Here is a 21,990-nt window from a genome sequence, read left to right as displayed (position 1 = left end):
GCCACTGCAAAGTCATTTTCAGACTGCCACTGCAAAGTCAGTAAGCAACTCAGAACTTGCAGTACAGAAGCTGTGTCAGAAAGAAGTGGAGAGACGGCTGAAGTCCAAACTGGTTCAAGTGAAGAGACAGAAAACATGATTTTGCACACTTTTGCCATCAGTTTGCCCAGATAAAGCAGACAACGAGATTTCCTTATCACTCAAGGGCGAAGCTCAGCACCGTGGGTGATGCTCGATAATAACATAGGGTCTAGAGCTCCTGCATTTGGAGTGGATCTCCTCACTTTCTTTCCTGATGGTAGACTTGCATTGCACCAATAGAATGACCTCTGGCTCAAGAGGCAAGCTTTCATTTATTGCTCAACTCCCTTACTGAGTCCAGCGCCATATGGTATGACAGCAGTCAAGAACATGCAACAGTTGGACAAGATCTTCTAGGGACCATATGTACATGCAAAAACATCCTGATCACTCTGCACTGCAGTTAAAAGGTGAAAATGGGGTCTCTTGGAGGAAGGCATGACCAATGACAAATCAGAACCAGAGTAATTTCAGGGAAATTTTTATTTTACAACTAGAAATCTAAGCCAAATTTCATGCCTTTTAATAAGATACTAGTGCAGTCTGAACTGAAATCATCTCAACAACGCAAACGGGATCAGTCAAAGAAGCCCACCCACAGCAAGAAATACAGGGACAGTCTGATCTATTTGCAGAGAGAGATAACTAATAACAAAACAATACTGGGACGAGGGGAACCACCGTCAGACTCATCTAGTTCAAATGCAATTTATTCTTTAAGTACTATGCAGCCAGGAAGGTAGGTCAAGAACCAAAAAATTGGAAAATACACTGTGAGTACATGTGAACTTCACCAGTGAAAGAACAGGAAAGTATCTAATCAAAACACTGATATCATAAACGTACACAAACTTCTGGATATGATTCTTTATAATAATGTTTTATCTATGGAACTGTAAAACACTCATTAATCCCTTTAATGAGTGTAATAAATGCATTATTTACTATGCAGTAAGATAGGGTATCAGATCTACATTCATTTTTGTAACGAAAATGCAATGAAGAATAAACTTACCCTGATGAGCTCCAAACATATTATTGCATAAGAAAGAGTATGTCTTGCACAATTCTAAAAGTCTTTCACAAAATTGTATCTAAAGAATGAACTCCATGAAATGGAGAGGCAATCTGAACTGACTCCTCTTCTTCCATCAAGCTGAAGTTATAATACTAACCAAAGGTCCCGTTCTTGAGCCATCCCAACACTACAACAATTACATTAAACTAATGGAGCTGCTCAGTTCTCCAATAAACTAGGATCTGAAGTGGGTTAGAGATGGGAAACTGACTTGTTGTTTTTCACAATAATCACTTCCCGCAAAAGCAGAACAAGATTAGTGGAGGTTATTTCTTATTTAAGTCTTAGGAATTGCATTACAGACACTTTTCCCTCAAACAATTGTATTTTGAAAGTTCTCTTCAACTTACTCGGATTTCTTTTCACAAGTCTTAGAGGACTCTTCTATTTTTTTCTCCAGTTCCAACACAAGTTCCTCTTTGCTCAAAAGGGTTTGCTGTGTCTGAATCAGTTCTTCTATTACTGTTTTTAACCTGTAAGACATACATTTCAGAAACACGTGTTGTGAATACACAAACTGTATATATTTGTGTGTGTGTATATATATATATAAAAAAAATATGTATATATATATTGTATCTTTTTTTCCTGAAGATGAAAAGGAGCATTACTCTTTAAATTCTCTTCCCCAGTGCTCGGTGATCTTTTTTTGTGGGTATATCTTTATATTATGTTATTAAGCCATATTATTATAGGTACCACATTAGCCTCTGTATACATAAAAGGCTACGGAATGATCTGCTTCCTGCATGCTCTCCTATCAAGCAATTTTTTTCTGAAATGTGTAATGAGTTGTGTGAATTAATGCCTTCCTAATATATTGCTAATTTGTCAGATGCTTTATGAAAGACGAAAGCCTTCCAACTCCTGAAGTACATGTTAAATAAATACACAGAATCAGCAGATGGGCTGTATTCAACTCTAGAAATACCAAAAATACAAACTGAAATTTTGTACGGTAAGAGTGATTTGGATATTTTTCTCTACAATTAACTTTTTTAAATCCCCACAATGTTTAGTAACGGTTAATTAAAACGAAAGATAAAACTTGTAAAAGAACACTCAATACGCATTAAAACCATTACTGACGCTTTGCAATTATGTTGGCAAACATTCTGATAACCAAAAAGTCAACAAATGTACAATAACATTTGCACTCTGAACAATGCAGACAAATGGCTCACATAATGATGATTTCTAAAATGCACATCAAAATGTATGTGTTGACTGGAGAACATTTTTAATAAACAAATATACAAATAAATATGTACACCTCATTTACTTCTCGGAATTCATCTATCCATCTTTAATTATCTTACTCTGCTTCCCCTGTATTTTCAAGGCCAGTTTCAGTAAAAAAGTTATTAAAGTGTGGAACAAAGGCAAAATACATACAGTACTTACCACTGCACAGATCTATTGCCCAAAATCATTCCAGACTGGGGAGTGGCACAGAAGATCAATTAAAAGCAATTTACATGGACTCCAGATATCTAGGAGCCAAGTTCCATGTCCATATATAACTGAATGATTTGATTCTGAACGTTGAATTTGTTCTCTCTCGTCCCCATGTATTTTATAAAATGTTGATTAAATACATTCTTTGTTCAAACAGTCTTGGATTTTATCTTGGAAGACTTAAATTACAAAAGCCATAAAGTGAATGATAGAAGTTTATTTCCCAAATGAACAAGCATCTGCATGTGTTTCTTTTGAGATAAGGGAAATAGTTAAAACGTTTCTATCAAAGTCATATCCCCTCTCTTTTTACTAAACATTTTTGTTGTTCTTAGACTATCACAAGCTGTATGCTGAACTTCTCAGAAATGACAATTTTCTTACCCTGGGTCTTATATTTAATATCAACTAATTTTCTTCTTTTAATACCTTGCTAAAAAAGTAATAACCAATTTTGTAACTGCAGATACTGCTTTTTGATCAGCTTTCTAATCAAAATTTTAATTAACATTGTATTAGCTTAACAATTGATTTACAGGAAGCAGATGTTACATCTAATGATCAAGCACCAATATTCAAGATATTAAGTCCAAATTAATAAGATTGTTTATCACTGGAAGGTGTGAGTGTATAGCCACAGAAGCAACATATTAAAATATTTTACCATTTCAGAAATATCAGATTTCATATTGCAGCATCAGATCGAAATAACAGGTTTACATAGCTCTCCCTAAACCTTCTGGAATAATTTAAGAAGTTTGTCTTTATCTTTGAGAACAAAACAAAGCAACCATATGCACACTAAATTAACATGTCTTTTTGTATTCAACCTCTGTTTTTTGTTTTAAACAATAATTTCCATTCAAACTGGCTGGAACTGATATCTCTGCATCTGCCTTGTATCAACTTGGTTGTGGTTTGTCAAAGGAAGTTTCTTGTGGCCTTGTCTTTGCCTCCTGGATAAAATCAGGTTACAAAAGGATTTTCATTACTAAACAGTTAGTAGCTATAATCCTTATTGGCTTTAATAACCAAACAATCCCAAACTGTTAGGTTTCAATGGCATGAGAACACATAAAATGAGACCAAAAAATGTCTAGAAAGCAGACACCTTCAAAGCAGGTTCTAGGTACCTGGAAAGATGCCTTTCATATTTAGTCACTAGCACCATTCTGCCTCAAATATCAATAAAAATAAATGCTTGTGCTTACAGAACTTATATTTCAGATTCTTTTTTTAAATTAATTTAGATATTAATTCATATGCCCACTGATCAACACTTGCTTCATTCTGGTTGCCTCCTCTAAGTTTTCAATGCATGCATCTTTGAAGCATAAACTTTTATGCTGTTACACTTTTCAGAATATCTCACTATTAGTCAGTGACAGCCATCAACATTTATAAGGAGACACCATACCTCTCTCATTACTTAGAAAGCTCAGCTAGTTAACAGTGACTTTTAAGTACCTCTCTCTGTCAAAACTTTATTCATAAATTTACCTAAAAATGTAAAAGTAAATCAGTTTTCTCACCATGTTTCCTTAAAATATATTTTATGAAAACCTTTAAACAGTAATATGTGTAAACTATCATATATTCAATAAAACAACTGATTCAACCAAAAATTATTGGTTCTGAATCAATAAACATCTTTGGATCTATTAAAAGTCTGCAAAATAAATCCACTATGTGTACTGGATTTATTATATTTGGTAGATACTGAAGTTAGTTTTCCCCTGCAGAAACATAATGATGTAGTATTTTGAAGATCCATGGCCATAATCGCAATACTAAAGTTCAACAGTCAAATTTCCATTGTTTCAGTACATACGGAATGTTTTTTTAAAAGGTCATTACCTATGGATAAAGGATGTAATACACTTATATTACTTGTGAGTTTCTAGTCATACACAATAAGTTAGTACCTGTGGGGTTTTTTTGGCTGTGGTAGTTTTAAAGCAAAACTATAACAAAATATATCTAAAAAGCAGTTAGCAAGGTATATAAGCAAAGGCAGTTACAGATACCTAAGCAGTTCTAAAAGGAAGGGTTCTCATCTGCACTAAAAAGCAGCTAAAAAAAGGACAAAGAGGATACAAATAAACAGTTTTTACAGTGCCAGGAGCTAGTGGAGCATCACAAAAATCTTCAGTGCTTAATATGTTCATCACAATCCAAATAAAATGACAAAGAACGCTGACTGTACAATGTTTTTTGAGGTGGGGGGAGGGGCTGAATGCAAAGAATACAAAGGGATTATTCTGTATCTTATGATACTCAATAACGGGACTGTACTTTAGAAGATTAACTACAATGCATATTGAAATAGGCAAATATAAAGCCAGAAAAACAATCAGAAGTTTTATTTATGTAGTGAATGGCTCTAAGATGACCATTACCACTGCGAAATGAGATCTTGGAATTACAGATGATGATTCCATGAAAACACTGGCTTGATACACTGCAGTGGTAAAAAAATGAAACAGAATGAGGATTTGTTAAAGAAAAAGGAGAACAACAATACAGGAAACCTCAGTATGCCTCTCCCTAAACTATGCATCTGGATTACCTGTGCAATTCTGGTCATTCATCTCAGTACAGTGACCTTGAAAACATTCAAATAAAGATGACAAGCTTGATAAAGTATATGAGTAAGCTTTGTGAAAGGACAGACTAAAGCAAAAGACATAGGAAGAAACAGACAGGCCCAGGCTATTAATGCATGGCTCCATAACTGGTGTCACCACCACAATTTTTGGTTTCATGATAATGGGATGGCCTACAGAGCACCTGGCTTGCTAGCATCAGATGGGATTAATCTTTCTCAAAGGGGGAAGAGGGTCTTTGCTAGCAAGCTAGTGGGCTTATTGACAGGGCTTCAAACTAGACTCAAAGGGGAAGGAGGGTAATAACCAGCTTACCCATGACAAGCTGTGGGATGACACACCAAGGTTAGAGGGACAGGGTGCTAGCGAGGGCACTCAGCCTGTTGCTGAGACACGTTGGCTATACTGGCAGCACACTTGAAAACTTACAGAGATGAGCCAGGCGTCCCAAGGTAATAAAAGCCAACAAGGAAACACCAGTAAAAGACCTCCAAGGAACAAAGGGCTGTTCCTCTAAGAGGGTGACATGGCCGACAGCCCAGCTGAAGTGCCTCTACATCAATGCATGCAGAATGGGCAACAAACTGAAGTTAGAAGCCATCATGCTGCTAGAAAGCTACAACCTGGTTGTCATTATTGAAACTTGGTGAGACAAATCCCATGACTGGATTGTGGCTATCGATGGCTACAGGCTGTTCAGAAGGGACAGGCAAGGAAGGAAAGGTGGAGCTGTTGCCCTCTATGCCAAGAATGGGTAGAGTGTGAAGACCTGTCTCTGAAGAATACCCATGAGCAGGTTGAAAGCTTATGGGTAAGAATCAGGGACCAAGGCAACAGAGCGAACCTCGTGGTTGTTGTGTACCACAGTCTGCCTGATCAAGGGGAGATTATTGACTACACGAGACATCGTGCTCTCAGGCTCTTGTCCTGTTGGGGGACTTCAACCACTCTGACATCTGTTGGGAAAATAGCACAGCGAGCTATAGGCAATCAAGGAGACTCCTGGAATGCATGGAGGACAACTTCCTGTGCTAGATAATAGCCAGCCCTATGGGAGGGGATGCCATACTGGACCTGTTGGTCACCAACACAAGTGAGAGTGAGCTAATCGATGACATCAAGATTGGAGGCAGCCTGGGATGCAGTGATCATCCACTGGTGGAGTCAACAGTCCTGAGGGACGTAGGACAGGTGAAGAATAAAGTCAGGACCCTGAATTTTAGGAAAGCAATCTTCCAGCTCTTTAAGTAGTTGATCAGTAGGACCCACTGGGAAACTGCCCTCAGGGACAAGGGAGCAGAACAGAGCTGGCAGATCTTTAAGGATGCTTTCTATAGAGCACAAGAGCTCTCAACCCCCAGGTGTAAGAAATCAGGAAAGGAAGGCAAGAGACCAGAATGGCTGAGTGGAGACCTGCTGGTCAAACTAAAGGGCAAGAAAGAAATGCACAGGCAGTGGAAGCAGGGACAGGTATCCCAGGAAGAGTACAGGAATGCTTCCCAGTTGTGTAGGGATGAGGTCAGGAAGGCCAAGGCGTGGCTGGAGCTGAACTTGGCAAAGGATGCAAAGAATAATAAGAAGGGCTTCTCCAGGTATGTCAACCGGAAGGTCAAAGAAAGTGTATCCCCCTTGGTGAGCAAGACTGGCAGACTGGTAACAATGGATGAGGAGAAGGCTGAGGTACTCAATGACTTCTTTGCTTCAGTCTTCACTGGAAAGCTCTTTTCCCACACCTCTCAAGTGGATGGATCTCAAGGCAGGGACTGGGGTAGCAAAGTCCCTCCCACTGTAAGAGAAGATCAGGTTCAAGACTACCTGAGGAACCTGAACGTGCACAAGTCTATGAGACCTGATGAGAGGCTTCTGAGAGTCCTGAGGGAATTGGCTGATGTAAGTTGCCAAGCCACTCTCCGTGATATTTGAAAAGTCATGGCAGTCAGGTGAAGTCCCTGGAGACTGGAAAAACGGTAAAATTACACCCATTTTTAAAAAAGGGTACAAAGGAGGACCCTGGGAACTACTGACCTGCAAGACTCACCTTTGTGACTGGGATGATCATGGAACAGAGCCTCCTAAGGCACATGGAGGACAGGGAAGTGATTCAAGACAGCCAGTGTAGCTCCATCAAGAGCAAGCCCTGCCTACCCAGGCTAGTGGCCTTCTATGACAAAGTGACTGCATCAGTGGACAAAGGAAGAGCTACTGATGTTGTCTATCTGGACTTCTTTCTGTAAGGCCTTTGACACAGTCCCCCACAATGGTCCTTCTCTCAAAATTGGAGACATACAGAGTTGATGGGTAAACTGTTCAGTGGATAAGGCATTGGTTGGATGGTTGCATCCAGAGGGTAGTGGTCAACAGCTCAATGTCCACATGGAGGTCGGTGATGAGTGGTATCCCTCAGGAGTCTGTACTGGGACTGGTATTCTTTAATATCTTCATCAATGACATAGTGGAATCAAGCGCACCCTCAGCAAGTTTGCAGATGGCACCAAGCTGAGTGCTACAATTAACACGCCTGAGGGACGGGATGACATCCAGAGGGACCTGGACAAGCTCAAGGAATGGGCCCAAGTGAACCTCATTGCATTTGGGTCAGGACAACCTCCAGTATCAATACAGGCTGAGGGATGAAGGGATTGAGAGCAGCCCTGCTGAGAAGGACTTAGAGCTACTGCTGGATGAAAAGCTGGACATGGCCGACAATGGGCGCTTACAGCCCAGAAGGCAACCGTCCCCTGGGCTGCATCCAAAGTAGGGTGGCCAGCAGGTCAAGTAAGGTGATTCTGCCCCTCTACTCTGCTCTGCTGAGACCCCACTTGGGAGTCCTGCATGCAGCTCTGCAGCCCTCAGCACAGGAAAGACATGGATCTGCTGGAGCAGGTACAGCGGAGGGCCACCAAAATGATCAGAGGGACGGAATACCTCTCCTATGAGGACAGGCTGAGAGAGTTGGGGTTGATGAGCCTGGAGAACAGGCTCAACTGATGGTTGAGCCAGGTCAGTAGTTCCCAGGGTCCTCCTTTGTACCCTTTTTTTAAAATGGGTGTAATTTTACCCTTTTTCCGGGGACACCTTATTGCAGCCTTTCAGTAATTAAAGGGTTCTTATAAGAAAGATGGAGACAGACTTTTTAGCAGGGCCTGTTGTGATAAGACAAGGGGTAATGGTTTTAAACTGAAAGAGGGTAGATTTAGACTAAGAAGGAGGAAGAAATGTTTCACAACGAGTGTGGTGAAACACTGGCACAGGTTGCCCAGGGAGGTGGTAGATGCCCCATCCCTGGAAACATTCAAGGTCAGGCGGGATGGGGCTCTGAGCAATCTGATCTAGTTGAAGATGTCCCTGCTCATTGCAGGGGGGTTGGACTAGATGACCTTTAAAGGTCCCTTCCAACCAAAACTATTTTATGATCCTATGAAAGATGGCTCTGAAAAAGAGATCACAGAGTAGGAGCATGACAGAACTTTCCAATATCACGACCAGAAAGGAGCTCTTCCAAAACAAGAGTTTAGCAGCCATAAAATGAAACTAAAAAGGGGCAGGTTTACATAATATCAAGTTAATCTCTGGAATTCCTTGACCAAAAATTCTGTGGACAATAGATACTTGTACATACTGAAGCTGACTGGACAAATACACAAAAGTGGAACACCTCTAAGGCTATTACAAACTACCTCTAAGGCTGTTATAAACAAATACTACTTCTCTCTCAAAGCATTTCTGAGCTGAAAGTTATGGGAGGCTCATAGAGATCATTCTGAGGAAACAGCATTGCACAATCATCCTGTTCTTGTTCTCCTCCCTAGACTTTTCCCTGTTGGCTAATGCAAGAGAGAAGAAAGTTGATCGGGTCAATCTTTGGTCTCATCTAATATAGTTAAACCTATTGCTCAGAGCCCTAAAACTATACCAGAAAGTGAAAACCTTAAAGATAGCAACACTTAAAAGAGCTATTTGATTCCAGTTCCAAAAATAATATCACACCATAAAATTTCTCTCTGAAATTCCAAAATAATTTAAAGTGGATGAATATAAGATTTGTAACAGGACACACTGGAAATTGTATTGAAAATGTATATGTAGGCAAATATGCAGACACACACTTAGAAACACAAATATGCATTTCACCAGAATCATTTACTAGAAAAGCAGCATTTCATTTCTTTCACTTAAACATGCTGATGTCTTATTTCTAAACAATGGGATACAGAAGAAAAGCCAAACAAGAAGTTAGTTCTCTTTCTGAGCTATGGAAGGCAGATTCTTTGAAACACTGTAATACTTCATTGAAAAGGGACATTCAGTATATACATTTTTCCTGTCACTGCACTGAAGTACATCTAGATGTACAACATTTACATAGCTTAAGCAGGAATAATCTCAATTTAGCAATGATGCAGAATATATTATAAGAAGAAACATGTCTAAAGGAAAGGGAGGGGCTTTAAATATCAAGGGATCCTTTCACAAGAAAGATGAAGCTGCTTCAGAACCAAGGAGGATTCTGACAAAGGAGGATGAGACTCCGTAATAAAAAGTTTATTCCAATAACCTATTAAGCAATAAATTTACAAAAGTAATCAGACTGCACAGGAAAGAAGAGAGGGTGATTAATGACCTTGAAAAGGAATTCATAAAACCCAGAGATTCTGTCATGTTGAAAAAACACAGGGATTAGAATAAACTGTGGAAGACACTGTGTTTACGTCTGAAATATCTCACTACTATCAGGACTCACTATGATTTTGGTTTTCAAAAAAATACAAAAAATAAGGATCATAGTTTGATTAGGCAGATGAAAATCTTTAAAGAAATTGAAAAAACCCACAACAGATTATTGATATCTTACTTGGATCAGTTATTAGAAGTTATTTTCTTTTAGAAAGCGTTAAGTCAAACATGGACTGAAATACAGTAGAGACAACAAAAACATCCTCAACCAATGAAATGCTGAATTTTGCATTTTAAATTGCTATGATCAATATAAAAATATTAAAAGTACAATTAACAGTTGCAATCTCACAAGTGACTGCATCGGACCATTTTATGTCAAAAGTTGAGGATGATTAATAATAATAAAAACAAGAACATAATAACTATGGCAAGGGATTTGCTCCCCAGTAACAGATGATTAAAGGTGAACTTGGTAAAAGTAATGGAAAGATTTAACTAGGCAATATATTATCAAAATACATAGTGAGGTAGTTTATCACCCTAAATAGCAAAGCTCCATGAAATGCAATACCACAGCCACATCTGTGTTAGTAAGTTAATGTATTTAAAAAGTTATAATAATGAATAAGAATTTCATTTGGAAAATGAAAGCAAACACTTACAAAACAACTTAAATATATTCACTAAGTTTTTCTGTATGGCGATTTAAATCACTGCCTACATCACTGTACTCATTGGTTTCATCAAAAGGTCTCAGTATTTTTCACAGAATACTGAATGCGGAAACACTTTTGGGAAGATGAATCAGTATGTTCCCATGGAGGATTTGTGATGGATTTGGGGCATTGTATAAATTAACTTAAGGAGAAGAACATATATTGAAAGTGCTGGCAATTTTTGGGGGGAGACTGGGGAGGAGTATTTTGTGCAAAGGAACAATAAAACCAGAATGGGGAAGAGTCTATAGCATGAAAATATTATTTTTATTAACTGGACCTTAAAATGACAGAGCTATGCAATGATCTGAGTGAGCCTAGATATAAAGTGTAACAGCATTTCCAAAGGATGAAGGGTTTGTAAAGAAAGACTTACGTGACTTGTAAACTTTCTGCTGTGAGATTATTCCACATGATCTCATTAGCTTGAAGGTTTTCATTTTCTTCTAGTAAAGACGTATCAAACTCTATTTCTTGTTCAACAACTTCTGATGACCTAATTTAGTAAATAAATAATCTATTTTCAAAATTAAAATGTATCTTTGAGTAGATCATAAAGCAAATCATTATGTTTTAATTATTTTAATAACAAGAATATAGTTTAAAACACATACGAAATAAAAGTTGGCAATTGGATTCATACTCTTCTTCCTTTCAATAAAGAACATAGTCTTAAAATCATAGACAATCAAGACAATAAAATGGCATACAATTCTTTGAATCAAATTCGCATAACCAAGGTTCTCAAGGGTTATCAATGTGAATGGGTCCACTCTCAGTTGATCCTGCTATAAACCTGTATGTCACAATTATCAATTTGCGTATAACAACAAAAAAGGTAATACAAGAAGTCTTAGGACTATTTCTGTATATACTGAGTAACAGTTCAATAAATGGCAAATATAGTTTATTTTTAAAGTAAGAAACTTTCTTGCATTATCTGCATACTCTGTAGTCTCAGGCACTGCTCAACTTGCAATGACTGCGGAGTACACAAAGGTACCTGGAGTTCACTTTAACCTTGAATATGGAAAATAAGATAAATAAAGGAGAGAAAATTATTTTATCTCAGAATGCAAAATGCATCCAAATACACAGTAAATTAGCTCACACTGAATTTGGACTGTAACGTATAGTATTCTGTCAGTACTGAATTTACGGCTTTTCACATGTAATAATGGTAACTGGAATTTTGTTTTTCTACAGCCAGACAAAGAGATAGATGGTTAAAGAAACAGCCAGGTTAAAAACCTGACTTTCAGCCAGCTTTCTGTATATGCAAGTAGAACGATATTCAAACTAGAATAAAGCTTTACAAATAACAATGTAAAATGAACCAAACAGGAACAAATTCAACTCGATCACTTAATCAATGTTGCAGTTTAATGCAGGGTTTTCTCAAGAAGAAACATGAAAATGCACAACAAAATGAAAATATATACCTGTGAGTATCTATGAAGTCATTATACTCAGAGTTAGGGTCTATCTGTTCAACCGAGGTCTGGATCTCTTTATGGACATTCACAATCTCTTCTGTTACAAGACTGGTGATCTGGCTATATTCATCCAAGATTCCTTTTCTAGAGAGGAAAAAAAATTCTAGTGTATAACATGGCACTGAAGGCATAGATGGCATTGAAGATGGTTCAAACTTTCAATGTGCTGTTTCTACAGACTCTTGTTGCAACTGGCTAAAAAGGGAAAAAATAAGACAATATATTACTCAAAGAAATAATAGATCATCTGTGGCCTTTTCTTTACAGATTAGCTATGAGTGAGAAGTCTCTAAGACTATGGTCCTTCTATTGAGTTCAGTGCATCTACATACAGCGTAGCTAACCTAAAAACTGTAGAGATTACAAGGAAAAGGAATGTATACAGCTCACAGATGACACTCGTCTTCACAAAGGACTTATCATGCTTGTTATAATCTACACTAAAGTTTTTCATGTACTGACTGACTAAATAAATATATTCTGGCATAAGGCAAAACGAGCCACAAAATAGTGTGCTTTTCCTTTAAAAACTGGTTTTCTTTATTGTTTTAACTATCTTCTTTCATATATTTATTTTATGATTTGGTCATTCAGAGAAAAATAAGCATAAATCACAAGTTAGAATATATTTATGAGAAGAAACAAAATAAAGCAAGAAGTTCCTGTAAGAAAGTACAAGCCACCCAAGCTTTGTCTGTACCTGCTTCCGAGAGTGTGAACAACTAAGTGAATAGGGAACGTTAAAAGAATATGTGATAGTGTGCCACTAATCTTAACAGCATCCAGTGACACATCCTCAGAACACCTTCCTATTCTCTTTAATTTTAGCTTTCCATAAATGAACCCTCATAATAATTTCCTATTTTGTTTTTATCTTTGACAAACTTGCTATCTTGCCAGCCTCTGAAGCATGGTGAGATTTGTTAAAATATTGATTAATTTTGGCCAGCCGAGAAGAACATGCAGAGTTTACTAGATTTTTCCTGGATAAGATCTCAGGTTACTTCTAGTCTGTAAAAAAAGTTACGTGATAGGATTTTTTCAATACTTTTTCTGAGGACACAACAGACAATAGAAGGCGTTAAATCTTGCCTTCCCTGTGAACAACAAGGGTGAAAACATTCCAGAAAATAGTTCAAGAGTGTGACAAAAAGATAGGTGACTGTCAAGTACAGAAATGCCATATCAAAGAGAAAGGGAATCTATGTCAATTACAACAACAGCAAAATCATTAGCAATGTTAATCTACACTTCTTCAATTTTACTAAATTAATTCGTCTGCAAAACCAGAATTATTAAGGACGTATGTTTCACACAGATGGCCACACCAGCCTCTATGCCTGAAATCACCACCTCTTTACGTAGACCAAAAATATTAAAAAGGAGTAATTTTCCAACACATTCAGATCTCACAGAAAATGTCTATGTAGTGACAAAAATATTTTTTTACAGGTTTTTACTCCAGATATAGCAACAGTGGGTGGGTTCAATAGGTTCTTGTTCCATCATAAAACTCTGCACTGAATTATCATATCTCACAATTCTGAAAAATCACCTTAGCTACAGCACACAAATTTAACTGTAGGATTTTGCTGTGATTTTACATACAAAATTAAGATTAAAAGGACTGTACAGAAACTACTACAGAAGCCTATTTAATTTCAATACCCACACAAGAATCAAAGGAATTAATACTGCAATAGGGCGGTTAATGGTGTCTGCACCACGTAAGCATGTAAAGCATGAAAACCCCAACTCTCCCCAACTTCCTGTGCGCTGAAGTCAAGATGAAGGTAGACTTGCAAGAAGGTAAGAAACTGAAGAGTGCCTCACATCTAAATGAACAATATCTACACAAAAAAGTAACTGCCCATTCTTTTCAGCTAAGCGTTCTAAATGTAGAAAAAGACCTACAGAACAGACTCCCTAACCAACTCCATTCTTCAGGAAAGACAAAGAGGCAGCATGGTGGTTACAAACCAGAAAAGAGGGCTTAAAGTTCTCATTGTCTTTTCTCTGAGATCATCGGTTTGCACATATTCTGTAATGACGTAAAAAACAATCTTTCAGGAAAAAAGTAATTGTATTTTTAAGGTTGGATTCCTTATAGTGAGATCAGGTTTACACGATCCTGTTACTACTCCCACATATATGATTAACCATGCATCTGCCTGGCCCTCCTTCACAATGACTTTAAAGGCCAGTTTAAACCGAATTTGTTGTTGTTGGAAGTTCATAAAAGTAAGACTATCAGAAAGGCAACAAACTTGCCATAGTATACCAGCTGAAGGACAAAGCATGCGCTCAGCTATAAACACTGCAGTTAATCTGTAAGATTTTGAAGTTTTATAAGAAGACAGTGTCTTGCTAGAATGTTTAAGTATCCACTCAAAACTACTATCTGTATTATTTGGATAGACTTTTCTATGCACAGTTATTTTCAACTGAAAGATTAAAAGATCTTTTTTTCATTATCCCTTGATATACAATTAATTAATCACAGTTTCCTATTTTCAAATAATCCTATAAATTAATTAGAATATTACACATTAAATTCTGCAAGTTAAAAATACATAAGAATACATCTTACAGGGCTTTAATCATTTCTTCTTGCATCTTCTGTAGTGAATCAAGTAACAGAGGAAGTGTAGTATCATAATACTGGTGCTGATGTAACTGTGCTCCTTTCAGTGCCAACACATATTGATTATGCAACATATGAAGCTTCATAGTGGCTTTATCACACCGATCTTTGGCTTTCTCAGTCTCCTTTCCTACGAGAAAACAAAAGAAGAAAAATGCACATAGTGATTTAAAAGTATACAAACTTGTAGATGACATAAGTCTATTAGATTTATGATAAGTTTGCACCTTTTTCTACAGTAGTCCTTTCAAGGCACTTCTCAGAAGAAGGTAAAATCTAACCATTTTCAGGTTATTAGTAAGACCAAATGTCTTGGTTTTCTAATTAAAAGATTAAGTAAGAAAAAATGCTGTATTTTCTTTGAGCAGAAATGTAAGAATTCTTTATCTGAAAGTATATTAAAACCACTATCTATGCAGGTATAAAAACAATTTAACTATGAGGATTAAGGAACAAAACTCACACATATGACTATCACTAAGCTAATCTTTTATTTGTCTCAGAGAAAATAAACATTTTTTAATCAAGAAAGTACGAGATGTCCTACTAGGTCTGACCCATGATTCATTAAAAATCTGTCATTTATTGTGAGCAAAAATTCTATTGCTACATATCATCTCAATGAAGCAATGCTGCAGTCTTCATATGAGTAGCTGAATTCTCACACTATCACTCCTGCTCAAAATGGGCAGCTTCTCTGCTACAACCTAACCTTTCCCTATCACTGTCAGTATCCTGATCAAGAGGTCAGCTCTACATCTCAGCTTTACACTGTTAGAGCCTAGAAGTCCTTGAGTTCATGCTGACAAGACCAGTTCAGTGCTGAACCTGAGAGCTACAAGGTACTTCAAGAGGTCAACTATTCTATTCTTTGCCAGAGTTAAATTGCACAAAATATGTGCCACAGTTTTTATGATTTTCCTAAGATCTCCAATGACAGATAACTTTGCAACTTCCTAGTACCGTTCAGGTCTAGTCCTATGCTAGATGAAAGCATTCCCCCATCTCCCTGCCCCTTCACTTTCCAATGTAAAATTTTATTGCTTTAATTTAAACCCTTAGTTACTTCATATGTGCCATGGGTATGAAAAATAGATTTGACCATTCTCTGCAATCCATCTTTTATATATTAGGTTGCACACTCTAAGTCCAGTCTTCTAAACTTCATACTAACAGATCTACAGGTCTTCCCCTTCTAAGTCCCGTCATCTTTTTCCAGTTGACTGGTCCACAATCTTACAGAAGTGCAACTTCAGTCAAGGCTCAAAACCAAAGAATAACTTCACATTCTAGATACTTCTAGCTCATAAAAAAAATTTAATTAAAAAAAAAGCGCGTGTCTTTTCTGAATACCATACAAACACGGCATCACTGATTACATTTGCTTTGGCATCTGATCCTGCCAAATACACTACTTTTTTGAGACTCACCTCTCAGTTTATCAAATTACTTTTAACTCTGCAACTGCCCTCCAGTGCACCTTCAATCCCTTCGAGGCATAGTGATGTTTGGGAATTTAATAAACAAACTCTGAAACAAAGTAATGAAACACTGAAAGACCACCCAAACCTAATCTCAACATATACCCTGCAATGTCCCATAAAATACATTATTCTGACAGGACCTCATTAACAACCATTCTCCAAGAAGCTTTATGCAGTTTTGCACCTCTGCTATTTTCAACTTGATCACTCATTGCCCTTGTCATAAAAGGATATAAGATTATTTTGACATGATTCCTTATCGAGACACATAAGATCTTACTCATATCCTTATTATCTTCTTCATATTTATGAATTGTCTTACTACTTTTTCATGAATTAAAAGCATTTTAAATGAATCCTGTATCTGCAAGTATCAAGTGCAAATTCACAATTAGCCTGCACAGCTACACATATACTAAACCAATCGCATTCAGACCACTTTGCATTTCTTGTGCACATGCATTTCTTATGCCCTTAAAATAATTTAAGTAATAAAAAAGATTGTATTTTAACATTTTTAGCACCTATCACAAAGCAGTTAAGAAGAAAGAAAAAGGAATCATTCACAGCTACATTGCAGAACAGAGGCTTGAGAGTAGACCTCAAAAAGCTGAAATTGTCATGAGGAATACACAAAGAGTTGTGAACTCCCAATAAATTAAAACACAGAAATGCATTAAGGCATGTCAAAAAAAGTTGAAGGAAAAACTTGCAGAACTGTAACAAATCCTCTTTCATACTTTCTGAGCAAGCTGATACAGATAAAGATGTCCCTGACCCTTGCAGGGGGGTTGGACTAGATGACCTTTAAAGGTCCATTCCAATCCAAACTATTCTATGATTCTATGATATACATTGGAGACAGCAAGCTTTACAGACAATGTAAAGGACAGTCACTATCTAAAAGGAGCTAGTAGAAAAAAAAAGTAATTTTTTTTTTGCATCTGTGTTCACTGTGAAAGATCTATAGAGATTTCCAGGCTGAAATGTCGGTTTATGAAAGAGTCAATGAATCTCTCTTCTGAGATGTCAGAACGAGAAGTTAAATAAATGAAATAAGAAATTATGAGGACTGGATGGTGTTTAGCTTTGGAACTTTAAAGGAATTTAAGAAAGTTTTAGCTGAAGTATATTATGATCAGTTTTCACAGGAGGGAGTAGGCATTTAATGGAGTGACCCAGGAATATCAGTTGGGTCCTGATAAATGAGGTGATAAAGATGATGATGATGATGTTGCTGTCTGCAGGAAGCAAACAGGGGAACCAAATGTGTGAAGAACTGGAAAAAATCCTTAAGATGTACTGATTAAATTACAAAAAGGTAAATTTATAGTGTGAATATTTATAGAGATGCATATGGGGAAAAACCTATTCAAGCTTAGTCATCTGTTGCAAGCTTACTGAATGCACTCAGGAATGAGATCTTGGGATTAGTACAGAAAGATCTATGGAAATGTTAATTCAGTGTTCAGCAGCCGTCAGAAAAGATGTTATTTAGCAAAGGACTAGACAGCATTATTATGCCACTGATTAAATCCACATAAAACAGCATGCAGTTCTTTCACCTCAAGGAGGACATACTTGAAATGAAAAAGGTTTAGAGAAAGACATCAAGCATCAGAAAGGTAGGAAACACACGAAAAACAGAAGGAATGACTGAAATGAAGACTCCTGAAGCACCAGGAGACTGAGAAGCAACATATGAGAGGGGACACACAGTTAATAGACCTTCCCAACCTCTTTCAATGTAACAACAGCAAGGCATTATATGGAAATAGTATGTACTTTGTTAAAAACAAAGGCCATTCTTCTTTAACTAGCACGTAGCTAACCTATGCAATCTTTTGGTCAAAGCTATTGTAAACATGAAAAACTTAGGACATTTAATTGTCAATGGAGATGTGTACACAAAAAAGTCCTAAAGAGCTACTAAGAACTAAGAGACACAAGCACTTCTTGCTCAGGAATTCCCTAGGTAACAAATTACCATGAAATGAGACAGCTGTCTATGTTTGTCCCCTCATACGGCTCTCTAGACAATTTGCTCACCACTGTCAGCTACATTTTAAATTGACACTAATAAAAATTACTTTAAAAGGATATTATGTCTGTTAACTAATTGATAACAAACTGACTGCTGACCTAATTTTATACATGGAAGGAAGAGGTTTCTTACACTATAGTTTAGCTAAATGAACCAAGCTACTCTCCATAACAAAGACAAAACACAACTTCAGAGTTGTCACCAGAGAAATAGTTTTCATTAAGGTATGAAGGCAATAATCCACTTCAAAAATTTCTGTAAAATTGTTTTGGTGAGACAACGATCTCAACTTTCTCTAAAACTTTTGCCAGAGATAACAGATTTTGACTTTGGCAAACAACCAAAACTCGTGTTTCATGGGAAGACTGTAATTTTTTTACTTCCCCAAAACATAAAAACATTGCACTATTTAATTCTAAATTAAACACAGACCATTTAGTGGGAGGAAAAAAAAAATGCAACATATCACACCCAGAGTAACATCCCAGAAGTTAGATACCACCAAACATGTGCATGTTTTACACCAGTGTAGCAATATAGCGGGATGGTATACAATCGCATTTTCGCATCTGCCTTGAGCACTAAATTCCTTCTCTATATACATCATTCCTCAGCAGAACACCTCAACTAATTTCAGAATAAATCTAAGTATCATACACACTCTAAATACAGTAGGCTACAGTGTCAATGTACTAGCTACCCGTGTCAACGTGGTCATCTGCAGACCAAAACATATACACTATAAGGTCTTTCTGGAGAATGAGAGGTACGTGAACGTGGGGAAATTACGGAAGGTGACTGAAGAGCTTCTGGAGGGGAAGAGGTCAAGTAGTAGTTACAGTACAGGGACTGGATGAAAGAGGAAGGGACTAGGCAGCTGGAAGTCAGAACTGAAAGCACCCAGTTTTCCTTGCCCTGGACCATTCGCTTGGGAGAAACACTGGCCAGAGAAACAGAAAGAGGCAGACAAGGTGGTAGCAGAGGGAGAAATGCTGAATCATTTCTTGGGTTTATTGTATGTTTGGCCACTCCTACTCAAGCATGCCCTAGATTACATAACCCAAAACTATCTCCGTATGTCATATTTCAAGAGCCTAAAACCTACAATTTGTCCATGCACATCTTTAAAATACATCCCATAACAGCTTTCAGCTTACCAAAAATCAGCATATATCAAATTATACCATGTACCATCAGTACAGGCTTCTGATCTATGAACCACAACAATCAGTCTTCAACAGTTACACTAAACTGAAAATTTACACTAAAAATTATCACAACCACACAACTAGAGACTTAACAACACTATCTCACTTTCAGAAACCTTATTAATGGTTAAGCATTTTCACAACTGCCTTGAGGACTAAATTCCTTTGGTATACATTATTCCTCAACAGAACACCTCAAACAATTGCAAAATAAATCAAATTACCATATGCACTCAACTTTTAAATACAGCCTTTGGACCTATAATTAATACAAGAAACAGCTACAGTGTTATTTCCATATTGTAATTTATTTTTTAAAGCAGTAAAATGCAGTGAGGCAGAGTACACAGTTGTTCTACACGTCAATTAGCAGACAGGAAAACATCCAATTTTCTTTATCCATATAATGAATTTCATAAGTAGTTCTAATTATAATTCTACTGCCATCAGTTGTTGACAGAAATGTTTAATGTTTATAGAAACTGACTGCATACACAATATGTCATGCCATACACTATTATGAAGCTTGCAAAAATTCAATTATGAAAGTTTGACATTTGCAAAGAAAAGGCTGACATTCTTTTTCAAACATTCTAGAGAGTCAAATATTTCAATTTCTAATATAAACTTTTTTAAGATTTTACTACATACAGCACAACAGAGTTATGCAGAAAAAAAAGGTTTAGGGTATTTTCTATTAAAAAGGCAGATTTGCTATTCCAAAGTTCTTACAATCTTAAGCATTAGTCTCTGGCAGCCTCATATTCACCTAGAATGGAAGAACAGACACTAGATATGACAACAAACTGAGACCAATTGAGAAAAATTTCAGCTCATCATGATCACTTATCTTCTTTCAAATAAGCATCAACGTACAGTGCAAATGCCTGAAAGAAACTGACTTTCAGAAAGTAAATATTACAAATACAGAAAATTTTCATACATATTTTGGATTAAAATGAAATAAGTATACTGAAGAGCTCAGGTTTTTACCCCCTTACAACTTTTTCTGTTTGGTCAAAAATTATACATCAAGGCTTATATTCCCTTCTATGTTTACTAAAAATAGTTATCATTTAACACTTGTGAGGTCTTCAGTTTGCATTATAGATTTTGATGTTTTATTCAAACAGCAAAATTCTGACTCAATGGAATACAGTGTACAGCACCCACTAATTCGCACAGGACAAGGATCCACCTCCTGAAGGTCACCTGTAGTCTGACATCTTAAGACTCGAGTCAAGACTTGGTACAAGCTTATCTGTTCAGATTTCAAATCTAGCTTCACTGTAGCATAAGTTAAATTAATGACTGAGGCTTGTTGTTTCTGCAACAGAAAATTGAGCTGCTTTAGTTACAGCTCTTCAGCTACGCCTGGGCAAGTAAATATCCAAAAGACAAAATGATTTTCCTAAAGATCTATTCTTTTCAAAGAGAAACAACATACAGTGAAAATCTCAGGTTTGACTAACGTGAAATACAAAGCTCTCCCCTCAAAATAAAAAGCTCAACCACAAACATTTTGGACTGCTTAACTACAAAAAGATGTCATAAAGAATTCCAAAACTGAATGCACTAAGAAATTATTTTTTTATGTCTACATTGTAGATCAGCTGCTAATAAAAAAGCTCAAGGCTATACTTCAATGGATACACATTACCATAAGCTCTGAACTTCTATTTCATTGGAAATGTAACAAATCAGCCTTTCAGCTCAGACAAAACCCTATACCAATGACATCCCACTCTACAGAAAGATTGTATTTCTTGCTCTCAGTGTTGCTTTCCAACAACGGTAATGAAAACTGTCTAGAAGATCTCCTAGAAGTATCAGTTATTAAGCTATTTGTTCTTAAGTTTGCTTTGGTTTTATTTGGTTTGTTTCTTTGGGACCTTTGAGGACAGGAAAGGAGAAAAAAAATTTAAAGAATATAAACTTGAGAATTCACAGAAAGCTAAAAACTTAACAACATCTAAGCATATTTTCACACTTGAGATACTCTCTAATTTTTCTATCTTAAGTGTTTGCTCTTAAAATACAATAAATATCATAATTGCTTTTTGACGAGGCATAATTGATATACTACAGAATTTGTGAAAACAACATAAATCTGTCAGAATTGTAGACATTTTGGAACGTCTACAATTAGAAAGAATTTCTTGTCCAGTTTTCAAAAAGTCTGTCTAGAGTCCAATGTTACGGTGTTTCAAAGACTGCCCCTTGCCTCTCATTCTTGGGAACTTTAGTGATAGCATATGACCTTCAGCCATTCGGAAGTGATGACAAACTGTTCATAGAAGAGTCAATAGAGATCATTGTAAAGGCTTAGCTCACAACAGATGAATTAACTTTATGGATTTATAGCTCCTTGCACTGAAAAATGACCTTTGGCTTCTCTGAACACTGTCCCATGAAAGAACACTAATAAATGTAATGTCCATCTGACAAAGGAGAACATAATTTTATTACGTATGTCCCATTTTTTACAATTAATTTAA

The 21,990-nt window shown here is 36.7% G+C and overlaps 1 protein-coding gene across 3 annotated transcripts in view; it reads right to left on the bottom strand.

Annotated features, from left to right (window-relative positions):
• Window positions 1-21,990, bottom strand: part of FER (FER tyrosine kinase) — a gene marked incomplete at both ends in the record, with an annotated part of 164,926 nt that overhangs the window by 125,868 nt on the left and 17,068 nt on the right. For all 3 annotated transcript variants that reach the window (XM_082012894.1, XM_082012893.1, XM_082012895.1), the window contains 4 exons: window positions 1,510-1,632; window positions 10,993-11,112; window positions 12,059-12,196; window positions 14,703-14,886. In XM_082012894.1, the coding sequence (XP_081869020.1) occupies window positions 1,510-1,632; window positions 10,993-11,112; window positions 12,059-12,196; window positions 14,703-14,886 (565 nt within the window). The remainder of the gene's footprint in view (window positions 1-1,509; window positions 1,633-10,992; window positions 11,113-12,058; window positions 12,197-14,702; window positions 14,887-21,990) is intronic.

This window comes from Phaethon aethereus (genome assembly GCF_964289735.1).
Source record: "Phaethon aethereus genome assembly, chromosome: Z".
In the NCBI taxonomy this organism is placed as follows: domain Eukaryota; kingdom Metazoa; phylum Chordata; class Aves; order Phaethontiformes; family Phaethontidae; genus Phaethon; species Phaethon aethereus.
This window is presented reverse-complemented; position numbering and strand designations above follow the sequence as displayed.